This window comes from Kogia breviceps, chromosome 4 (assembly GCF_026419965.1).
Source record: "Kogia breviceps isolate mKogBre1 chromosome 4, mKogBre1 haplotype 1, whole genome shotgun sequence".
Taxonomy (NCBI): Eukaryota; Metazoa; Chordata; class Mammalia; order Artiodactyla; family Physeteridae; genus Kogia; species Kogia breviceps.
In genome coordinates, this window is record NC_081313.1 from 112396117 (window position 1) to 112408267 (window position 12151).

Consider the following 12151-nt stretch of genomic DNA (forward strand, 5'->3'; position numbering starts at 1 on the left):
TACTGTGTGTGCCAGCTACTGTTTGAGGTGCTTGACATACACTGTTTCATTTATCTGTACAATAGCCCTCTGAGATTGACACCACTCTAAAATGAATAAATGAGGTCCTAAATAACTTGCTCTTGGTTATACAGCTTCCAGTGGTGGAACCCAGCTTAAAACCTAAGCATTCTGATTCCAGAGCCTCTATGTGGGTTGGTACCAAGTCCTGCCTCTCTGCCATGGCTCAGGCAACCATCGTATGCCCATCACTCCAGTCTTTCTCTTAGGTGTGTTTCCCATACTTGTAGTCTTGATATAGCATCTTGTTTTTTCTTCTTTTGCTTAACAAATGATAAATATTTCACTGTTGGTAATAGTTTTCCTAACCGTGGCTACATAATAGGTCTTTGAATAGATTCAGCATTACTTATCTACCCTGTCCTCTTTTGCTGGATTTATGGTTATGTATATAGTCTTATTTCCTTGGGGGCAGATTCCAAGAGTGGGTGTTATCCTATCAAGGATACAGGAACTTTTCATATTGTTTGATATGTAATGGGGCCCTATTCTAGTCTGGAGGGTGAGGAAAGGCTCCCAGGATGACCAACAGATCCATGGCTTTGCTTCTGACACTTAGCTCAGACAAACTACAGAGTTTCCCCTGGAGGGAAATGTGAAGCAGGGCTGCTCCCTGGAGGGGAGGTGCAAGTGTGGAGGGTCAGCCAGAAGCACTGGTGTTGAGGGACAGGGAAGCAGACGGGGGAAGGAAGTGGTCCAAGACCAGCTAAATCACCCCAAGCCAAACATGTCTGTCGAGAACACCGTGTACCAGGAACCAATGCCAGGAGGGGACTGCAACTACATGGAGGATAGCAAGGATCATCACAATGCCAGCCGCCAGGGATGTAAGTCCAAACACTTCTGTCCCTGACTTCTTGGTATCAGAGTTGCCAAGGAAAACAACATGGTCATGCACTGGATGGAAGTGTTTTTATTCACTTAGAGACAGCAAGATCAGTTACAGTAGTGTGCAGAGTGGCTCATGGGTGTCCCTCACCCCCAGCCTATGGCTAAAGAGCACCTCTCTAGTGCCATAGCATTGTGTGCCCCAAGGTCATTGACATCCATGCTTAAGCAGAACAAAGGAGCACACATTCAGTCTGAAACAGGGAAGGATACCTTCACAGGCTGATAAGCCTGGCACAGTCTGTGTGGGCTCTTTTTTGGTAAGGAAGTGTTCCAGGTCCAAGGCCTATTCTTACGTGAAAGACTGTGAGCAGGAGACTGCTTTTCTCAACAGTGTCCATTACAGCGGATGTGCCCAGTAAATCTTTGCTAAGGGACTTAAATCCTGCTAAGACACCCACATGTGAGGGCAGGGCATTCACAGCCCCTACTGGTGGACATCACTTCCCCTGGGCCCTAACTAGCATCCTGCTGCTGCTTTCATGACTAGAGCTGGACATGCCACAGTCTCGTACAGTGGTGTTAGGGAAGGAAAATGATGAAAGCAAACTACTGAAAATGATGAGAGGTCTCCAACTTGTTACCTCAACAACTACCAGTTCATTTCTCAGTTCTCACTTTAATGAGCAAGTTTCTATAGCATTTTTCATGATCCTAAAAACCCAAAGTAAATATTGGAAATACAATTTTAAATTCCAACCCTTGCCGCTGTCCACCTAAGGCATCAGGCAAAGGAAACTAGAATGTCTTAGATAAATGCCTTGAGACCAGTGACATCTGATGAAGGTCTACAGCAAGATTGCTCTGCTGAGTTTTCATCAAGTGGACAAAAGTGAAGAAGATGGGTTGGGCCATAAGTCTGAATTTTAGACTATTTTGGGTAAAAAGGCTTTATTTTTTCCGAGTCCACATGAGAAATAAAACCAAATGCTAGCAACTGCTAAGATGAACTTAAATGGACTCATTGTTTTTAAAAAATATTCTTGAGTGTATTGCTATGTCCTCTGCAAAACTGCTTATATTATTAATTTGCTTAAACTATTTAGTAAAAAAAAAGATACAAGTGAATATACTAAAAACCACTGAATTGTACACTTTAAAGGGTGAATTTTATGGTATGTGAATTACACCTCAAAAAGAAAAAAAGGCAAAGAAAGGAATGATGATGAGAATAAAATACTAATACAAAAATTTAAAAAAGTATACTCCTTTTGTCGAAAAATAAATATATTTTAAAAATTTATCTAAATCTGTCCACATGTATCTCCGAGGTGCCTAACTGTGTACCGTGCGTGTGCTACCTTCTAGAGAGCACTATGAGCTAGGTTTTCCAAATTATTTTATCTAGGCAAAGACAAATGAGCCAGTTTGCCCAGGGCATTGGCAGCTAAGTAATAACAGAGCAGAGCTCACTTTCCAACCGGCGGCTCCCTGCCTTATAAGGCCCTTATGTGGATCACTATGATTCACTCAACCGCGAGTAGAAGGGAGTGGTCCCCAATCACCCCCGCCCCTCTGCAGCTCATCTGTTCCTGCCCCTGCCTGCGACGTCCTCCCGCCCGCGCGGACTGTTCGCCCCACCGCCCAGAGGGGAGCCCAGTGCGGTTATACGGTCGGCGACAACCCGAGGCTCGGACACCGAAGAGCGAAGCGGAGGTCCATGCTCATCGCCTCGCCAGCACGCCTACTGCTCTCGCACAGGAGGGAAACCCGGCACCGGGCGGGGATGGATGACGGAGATGGGCCGCAGACCCAGGGCTGACAGCATCTGGGCCTGCGGAAGCCTGCCGGGGGCCTGCCGCGTATCCGCCTAGAGGCCAGCAGCGTTGCCGGCCATTGAAGCATCTGGGGGCCTTCCGGGGCAGGGCCACGTCTGGGCCTGCGCGGAGCGGGACCGGGTTGTGCGGGAAGTCCTGGGCTGTGGCTGGGAGCTGCCCGCTCGGCCCCTGACTCCGGGCAGGGGCCGGGCAGGCAGCGCGCCGGGCAGCCCTCGGCCAGAGAATTATGGCTGCGGCGCTGGGGGCGCGAGGGTCGACGCGGCGTTGGTTCGCGGCGCTGCGGGGCAGAAGCCAGAGCCTCGCGGCCATGGTGAGTGCCGAGGGCTCGCGGTGCGGGAGGAGGGCGAGGCCCCGCCGTGCCGACCGAGAGGCGGAGGGACCGGGGCAGGCCCCGAAGTGGGCCGGGCCTTCGGGCTCGGACTTTGGGTAGGCACGTTTGGGGGCATCTGGCACCTGCCCGACGCGCTGGTCTGAGACAAGGGTGGCTGCAGCATCTGACAGTTTTCCCTTGGCCTAGAGTTCCGTCGTAGCCTACGAAATTGCCAACCGGAAAACAAACCAGGACGACTTTCGTTTAAAAAAAAAAGTGAATACGAAAAGTAGTTGTGAAAATATTTCACGGTTGGGGACTCTTTATGTGATTAAGGTGGCCTTGGGTCCTCTAGATTGTGCGCTCGGTGAGAGCAGGCACCGTCTCCGTCTCGGCTCGCTTGCTGTGAACGGGGCACTGAATGTTGAATTTACTCATTTGCCTTGGTGTTAATTTTTTTGAGGAATTACCAATAAATTATTTTTTTGGTTGTACATTGATTCTTTCCTCTTCCGAGGGGCGTCTGGTCCGTTTCCCCGCTTTAGAAGTTAACATATTGGGGGGAAAGTTTTAACTTGCAGCACCACCTAGTGGGAAAATACTGCATTAAACTCACCATTTCATTTTCTTAGCTTGCTTGCCAGAGCCCATTTGGCAGTTTGAAATTCTTTAATAGAAGAAATGTAAAATAACTCGATGATGGAGAAGATGAGCACTCTGTTCTGTGGCCATTAAGGTGAGAACTCAAGATGAGTGCTTACTGTCACCTAGGCGTGTCCCAAGGCATACCTGTGTCTAGGGTGCTGGTGATCAAATAAAATTGTGGGGTTTGGGGAGGGATGAATAAACAGCCGCGATTGGAGTGGCTGCCACGTGCCAGGCTGTCTGCTGGGTGCCTTCACACTTAAGATCTCTTTAAGCGTTTAAAAAATCTGGGCAGGTGGATATTGTAACATTCCCACTGTAGAACGCTGCTGCTCAGTGAGAGGCTAAGTGATTTATTCAGCACCCACAGCTGAAAGTAACAAAGCTAGGCTTCGAATCAAGGTTGCTCTCCAAATCCTATGCTTTCCCCTGTCGCTCCCTACACCTCCCACAGGAAAAAATGAAGTCCACCACAAAGAGTTCTGGAGAGGGTATGTCCCCAAGGGGACCATTTGTGTTATGTAGGTGAAGTGACTCCATTTCACAGTCCTGAACACAGTCCCTTTACCTAGGCAGACATCTGTGGTGAGCACACATTGACCTCACTGGGGATGTGGATGGTGGAGAGGGCGGAGGAAAACAGCTCAGAGTGTGCTCCGCAGACTCCGGGTGACTGCTGCATTGCCCACAACATGGTTAATAGTTTTCTTTGCAGCTACTCAGTGACTCCAGAATAGTTTGAGTTGAGTTAAAATATTTATTTAATAAAAATTTTAGCTTATTTCCTATAGCAGGTCTTTATGTGAAATTTTTCAGATTAAAGCTAATCGATACATTGGTTGTTAATAGTTAATGGTTTTTGATAACAAGCCTTTAAATGTTTTTATTTAATTAAGAGGTGTTCTCACTTTCTCTTTTCTTAGTTGTAGGGAAGGGTAGCTGGCCTAGCAAGGAAGAGAAACTAGAAAATTGGCTCATTAGCATCCTTTTGTCCTCCTTGTAGAATAAGTTGTCTTTAAGGTCACTTACTTTGCCTTCTTAATTACATTGATGTCAATGATAAAGGGTTGTAGGATTTCTGAAGTGGGAATGAGTTGAAGTTTCATGGCAGAGGATACAGCTCAGCCCCCGGTTGCCCTTTGATAAGGAGCCCTCACATTAGTTCAGTCTTTCTGGGTGCCAGTCCCTCCCTCATCTGAGACGATAGTAACCCTGCATATAGGGAAGACAGGAGGTACTGGTGGGCACTTATGCCAGAGCAAGAGCATAGCTCTTCTGACTTCTCCTAGAGTGTCCTTCTGTCTGACATGCAGCTTAGAGTTCTTTCAGTTAAAAAACAAATAGCATGGAAAGTGTGGGCCTGTTAACCAATAGAATTCCGGATTTGGGAATGTCATCACCAGGATGAGTAGGAACAAGGTGGACAGTTGCGCACAAGTGCTTCCGACTGGGCAGCGCTCTGGCCAGACAGTTGAGGGAGTTTGTCTTACCAGGGGCTTTTTACCTGTATTCTGGAGGGTCTGAGGACACCCAGAAGTTATTATACAAAATCCCCTGTAAATGTGCATTTGTTTTTTCCTCTTTGAGGATTGGTTTTCATTACAATTGAAAGGGGATGGTGAACCCAGATAGTTGAGACTCATGTGAATAAGGACTGAAGGCTACTAAGGTACTGTGGGACCATCCAAAGAGCAGTAGACCAGGAGTTTAGAGCCCTGGGTTCCAATCCTGGTTATGCTGATGGACTTGCAGGGTTTCCTTGGGTGGGTGTGTTTGCCGCAGTTTCCCAAGTACTGGAGTGCTGGCCATTGGTGATGACCTTTGGTAAGATGGGCAAATGGTTGATCTCAGCTGTGTCTGTAATAAACCAGAGAAGCTGAATTGTAAAGTTTGAGGCATGTGTAAGGGGTGATAAACCCACATACAATGGAGACAGCTTTTTCTGTACAGAGCTAGCCTTGTTTTTGTCTGTTTTTTGAGAATTTTGTATTTTGAGAACAAAGTAATCAAAGATGGTTAGAAGTTGTTGCCCTTAAGGCTTTTTTCCACCTCTCTACATAAGGTAAAGAGCAGTAAATTTATTTGAATTTAACCAAACCTCTACATTTCAGGTTTTAAATGTGTTCTTTTCATAGTCAGCAGATGCTCACTGGTTGACAGCAGAGGAGAGGAACCAAGTTATACTTGACCTTAAAGCAGCAGGATGGTCGGAATTAAGTGAGAGAGATGCCATCTACAAAGAGTTCTCTTTCAAAAATTTTAATCAGGTAATTATTACATATTCCTGCTTGTGCCATGGTCTATTTTTGTCACCTTAGGCTGTAACTCTTTCTAATACTGCTGGTTGTCTGGTGCCCTGTGGATCCAAGATCCAAATCCTTTCTTCCTTAAAAATTCAGTGATAGTTCCTCCTTCCTTGTTGACACTTGCTACCACCCAACTGGGTGATTCTCAGCTCTAGGGGAAGAGGGTGATTTGTGTGATTTGGAAAATCAGATTCTGAAACCACTATTGCTCTGATTTGGTGTTGGTTAGGGTATTTAATTTCCTTTCAAATTTTGAATAACATTAACAGAGAGTGTGAGCTTTTTATACTGATCAGAAGGGGACATGAGTAAAAACGGTTGAGAAACATAAACCTGCTTGACTGATTTCCCCTACTTTACTTGGATGGTTGTCAAGTTTTCTTTCTCCTTATAGTTGCATTTCTGTCTCTAAATCATCTCAGATTGGCTTATTTGCTCCAAGCCCAATAGCCAGCCCTTGAAGCTTTTCTTTCTTTCTTTTTTCTTTTTAATAAATTTATTTATTTATTTGTTTATTTATGGCTGCGTTGGGTCTTTGTTGCTGTGCGCAGTCTTTCTCTAGTTGTGGTGAGCGGGGGCTACTCTTCGTTGCGGTGTGTGGGCTTCTCATTGCATGGCTTCTCTTGTTGCGGAGCACGGGCTCTAGGCGCCTGGGCTTCAGTAGTTGTGGCTCACAGGCTCTAGAGCGCAGGCTCAGTAGTAGTGGCGCACAGGCTTAGTTACTCCGTGGCCTATGGGATCTTTCCGGACCAGGGCTCGAACCTATGTCCCCTGCATTGGCAGGCGGATTCTTGACCACTGTGCCACCAGGGAAGTCCTGAAGCTTTTCTTAAAAGCTGGTCCCTGCCTTGGAGATTCAGCCTTAACAGGGGAACTGTTCCATTAGGGCCCCACCCTGTTTAAAGAGTCATCTCCCATCAGTTCTTACTCCATCGCATTTATATAAGGTCAGTGCTTTAGACTATTCCATGTTTGTTCAGTTAGTTTGATAATCCTCTGGACAGATTTATTGTTTTTATTTATACTAGGTGTCAGCATCTAGAAGGCAGAGATCCTGTTGGCTTAAATAACTGTCTATTGTACATAACAGAGTTCTGGGTACAAACAAACATTTGATAAATGCAGACATTGATTACAGTGTTTGCTTGTTTCTGGAAGGGTTTCTGAGGACCAGATTGCCACCAAAGAAACCTTGACATGTTTTCCTAGTAAATGCTGTTGGCTGCACTGTGCTGCATGCCCTATTCTGGTCTCCATCCATCTGGCTGCCAGCCTTCTGCTGTGTCTCCAACTCCTGAGGAAACCTGGACCAAGCCGACTCCTTGTCCCTGCTGCCCCACATGCTCGATGGCTCTTGTCAGGGGCTTAGCACGCTGTGGCTGGTGGAAGGGAATCCCATTGGTACAGTAAGCTTGTGCATAAGCTCTAGGTAGCATTTTCCAAGCTTATTAAAATTCTTACATGTGTACAACCTGACTTCTTTAAGCCTGGGCTAATTTATTGGGCTTGAACATGTGGCTTAAAGTACATGAGTGGTGTTGCCTCAGACTCTGCCCATGAGTCAGTCATCCAGCCCCACGCTAACCTTGTGCTCAGGGTACTTTCGGAAGTGGTGGGGGGAAGGGAAACTGTGCAGGGTATCCTTGATTAATTGTAACGTTATTCACCAGGACATTTAATTTTCTTGGCTTCCCCCACCCCCACCCCCTTCACTCACCTTTTTGGAGAAAGAGGCAGGTGACAAGAAAATCAGCTGATGTCAGGGAATGTATTCAGAGAACCAGCACTGATATTATATCCTGGGGTTGGTTTTCTAGCCAGGCTCTTATGACTTCTGCATGTAATAGCCTGTAGTGGCAACTGATGTCATGACAAGTGTCAGTGCCCACCAGCCAAAGACCACCAGGGACATACCAATAGCTGAACAAGTTAGGCTTATTGCTTGTTGTGGTGAGGAAGAGTGCACGGCATAGGGAACTGTGGGACATCTCAGGAAGACGGTGTTGGAAAGACTTACTACCGGATTTGGGCTGGTGTTGGTGACTTTGGAGTCTTTAAGGATCAGAGCTTTGCTCTGGGTTGGATGCTGTGTGCAAATGGGCTCTTCTATGATTCACTATTTTAATAAATCTTACCTAGAGAGGGAGAATGGACTAAAGAGGGGCCAAAGCTGAAACTGGTAAAGAAGCAGCAGTCACTTATTAGCCAGGAGAGGCGGGTGCTTGGTGTTTTGTGATTTGGACAATGTTCACGTTTTGTTTGCGTTGAGATATCATTGCAGAGTAATAGCTGTGATACTCCGCCTTACGTTATTGTCATGATTACAATAATCATTACAAGAGTGGTTTTATTTTTGTCCTAATCCTTCATGGTCACAGAGTGGCCTTGTCTGATGTTGCTGTTGCTGTTCAGCACCAAGGCCGAGGTTTGGGTACCCGGCTGGCTCCTAGCAACTTGGAGGCCTAGGTGGTAGTCCAGGCCAGCTCCCAGGTGTCAGGGCTGCTTTTGCCTTTTTTTGCAACTAATGTTTAGAGTGATGACCCTCTGGCACTGATGGATCCTCACTTATCTTTCATTTATTTTTCAATACAGAAAAGGCATTTTTTAAAATTATAAAGCAATGATATAAAACATTAAAATAGGATGGTGTAAATAAAAATTTTCCCATTGCAACTACTTCCATCTTTTTACCTATTCTCTTCTAGTCTTTCTACATATGTACAGTTTATTCACAATGTGGCAATTGTACAAGCAGTTAAATTTTTTTAAAGTAGTTTAATTTTTATTGTAAAAGTAATATTCATTAACAGATATTTATTAAGCACCTTCTCTGTGCCAGGCACTATTCTAAGCTCATGTAGCTCCCTTTCTAGCAGAGAAGGTAGACAATAAACAAATGAACAGCTAATATAATTTCACGTAGTGATTAAGTCATGAGGGAGAATAAAGTAGGATATTGGGATGGGAGTGATGGAGGGGTGAGCACACTATTTAAGATGGAGGGGGCTGGAAAGGCCTCTCTGGGGAAGGGACATCTGAGGCCTGAGTAATGTGAGGGAGCTGAGCATGTGAAGACTGAAGGAAGAGCATTTCTGGTCGAGAGACAGCAAGTACCAAATTCCTGGAGCAGGAGTGATCTTGGTGTGATTGAGGAAGAGCCAGGGGGCCAGTTTCTGGAGCAGACAGAAAGGAGAAGAGGCCGAAGAGAGGGAGGGGCCAGAGCACTGGAGCCTTGTTGCTGTGCAAGGAGTTTGGATTTTGTTCTGTGAAGGAAAGCTGTTGGAGGATTTCAGGCAGATAAGTGCCATTATTCAGTTTATGTTCTAAAAAGATCACCCTGGCTGTTCTGCTGTGAACAGATGGTAGAAGGGCAAGAGTGGCACCAGGCAGAATGTATAAGTTGCCATGTGATAGGCTAGGCAAGAGATGGTGAGAGACTATGGGGGAAGCAGTGGAATGTGGAGAGAAACGCAGAATTTCTCATTTATTTTAAAGATAGAACAGTCCAACCTTGCTGTTAGATTGGATGTGGGGGAAGGAGAGGGTCAAGGATGATCCCAAGGTTTTGGTTTAAGCTGTAGGGTAAAGGGTGGTGCCACTGGTACCATTTACTTGGCTGGGGAAAGTGGAGTGGAGAGCAGGGTAGGGAATTAAGAATTCTGTTTTGGACATGTCAGGTTTGAGATACTTACTAGTCACCCAAGTGGCATTATTGGATCAGCAGTTGGTGATATGAGGTCAGAGTTCAGGCTGGGGGTAACAGTTTGAGAGCCATCAGAGGGGATAATTGTCCTGGATCGGCAAAAGAGAGCAGGTGGAGGTGCAGGCACGGTACCTCCATTGTGATAGGAAAGAAGGCTGAGTGTATGTGTACAGATGCAGGTAGGTTGCCACGTTTGTCTTGGGAAAAAGAGGTAGTTTTCTCTTCTGATCGCTTCTAATTTTTTTAGTGAGGTCATCAGTTGAGAATGAGTCGGGGTGGGAGGGGGGAGTGTTGGAGATCTGGAAAAATAGGAAAAGGCATGAAAATAGTCCTCTTAGAGACTAAGACAGTGAAGGAATTGTGAAATGTGGTCGGTTGCTGGGCAGTTCTCAGTGTCACTGGAGATTTATGGGCGAACATTTAAGGTGAAGATCTTGTGTGTTTTGTCCAGCCATGTTCAGCTGCTTGGGCACAGGCTTGGAGTAGGTGCAGGGTTGGGCTTAACAAGGGCTGAACTTTTTTTTAAAAAAAATTTATTTTATTGAAGTATAGTTGATTTACAATGTTGTGTTAATTCCTGCTGTATGGTGATTCAGCTATATACACGTGTGCATGTGCACACACACACACACACACATATTCTTTTTCATATTCTTTTCTATTATGGTTTATCACAGGATATCCCTGTGCTGTAAAGCAGGACCTTGTTGTTTATCCACTCTCTGTGTGATAGTTTGCGTCTACTAAGCACAAACTCCCAGTCTATCCCTCCCCCACCCCCTTCCTTGGCAACCACAAGTCTGTCCTCTATGTCTGTGAGTCTGTTTCTGTTTCGTGGATAGGTTCATTTATGTTGTATTTTAGATTCCACATATAAGTGATAGCATATGATATTTGTCTTTCTCTTTCTGACTTACTTCACTTAGTATAATAATCTCTAGGTCCATCCATGTTGTTGCAAATAGCATTATTTCATTCTTTTTTAGGGCTGAGTAATATTTCATTGTAGATATGTACCACATCTTCTTCATCCATTCATCTGTCAGTGGACATTTACATTGTTTCCATGTCTTGGCTATTGTAAATAGTGCTGCAGTGAACATTGGGGGATGCATGTATCTTTTTGAATTATAGTTTTGTCCTGATATATGCTCAGGAGTGGGATTGCTGGATCATATGGCAACTCTATTTTTAGTTTTTTTGAGGAACTTCCAAACTGTTTTCCATAGTGGCTGCACCAATTTACATTCCCACTAACAGTGTAGGAAGGTTTCGTTTTCTCCACACCCTCTCCAGCATTTGTTATTTGTAGGCTTTTTCATGGTGGCCATTCTGACTGGTGTGAGGTGGTACCTCATTGTAGTTTTGACTTGCATTTCTCTAATAATTAGTGATGTTGAGCATCTTTTCATGTGCCTGTTGGACATCTGTATGTCTTCTTTGGAGAAATGTCTAGTTAGGTCTGCAGCCCAATTTTTGAATGGGTTGTTTGTTTTTTTTGTTATTGAGTTGTATGAGCTGTTAACAAGGGCTGAACTTTTGCCAGATGAGTGCAGTGGAGGAACAGGGGGCAAGGAAACTAAGGATGTGTGCAAGGGAGGGTCAAAACATTGGACTTTGGAGTCTAAACTGGTGAGGAGGGAAGTGCAGTTGTTGTGATGTGGGAGATGGAGAGTGAAGAGGTCGGAGTGTCAAATAATATAACCTTTTTGGAGAGCAATTGGGTGATGTCTATCAACTTTTAAAATACCCATTGTCCAACAATACCCATTGTACGAATCTAGAAATTTATCTTCTAGGTACAGTCCCCCGTGTATGCCAGATGGGTATGAGAGGATGTCCACTCTAGCCTGTGGACCTGTAACTTTTTATTGTGAGCAGGCATTTCCACATGCGTGTGTATGCCTTGTTAAGACCATGTCTCCCTCACTGCAGCCCTGCCCTTAGCAGGAGTTAGGGGAGGCCCACTGTGCTGCATGTGAGAGCACCTCTCCTGGCCTCAATGGAACACGCGCCCCCTGCAGTGGAAGCACGGAATCTCAACCACTGGACCACCAGGGAAGTCCCGGGTGTTACAGTTTTTAAGTGGTTTGCTTATGTAGCGTGTGTGAAATTGTATTATAAGTTTGCTTTAGAATCCATTTCTTTTATTACTATAGAAATTGAACCATACATTTTAGAAAGCTTTTCATTGACCCTGGATGGAAAAGCTACTTCTCAAAGCTTTGGGTTATTCTAGGTTTTACCATAAGAAGTAGCTAGTAAAATATATTTGGACTTTTTTCCTCTTAGAGGTTTTATTCCAAAATATGTTTAGTTCCAAAGAGTCCACATGCATTTGATAGCTCAGATTGGCGCAAATACTTAGCGAATATAAATGTGAAAATTCCCGAGGGATCCTAATGGCGTAGGTGGATGAAGTGGCCTTGGGTTTTGGTTGCCGTTAGCCCACTGTCTTTCC

General features: G+C 45.0%; 1 protein-coding gene across 1 annotated transcript in view; it reads left to right on the plus strand.

Moving 5' to 3' along the window:
• The first annotated feature begins 2482 nt into the window (after window positions 1-2482).
• The window catches only part of PCBD2 (pterin-4 alpha-carbinolamine dehydratase 2), a 48842-nt gene continuing 39173 nt past the window's right edge, over window positions 2483-12151 (plus strand). Inside the window, exons 1-2 of the mRNA XM_059059978.2 lie at window positions 2483-3036; window positions 5817-5948. Coding sequence (XP_058915961.1) covers window positions 2953-3036; window positions 5817-5948 — 216 coding nt within the window. The 5' untranslated portion in view covers window positions 2483-2952. The remainder of the gene's footprint in view (window positions 3037-5816; window positions 5949-12151) is intronic.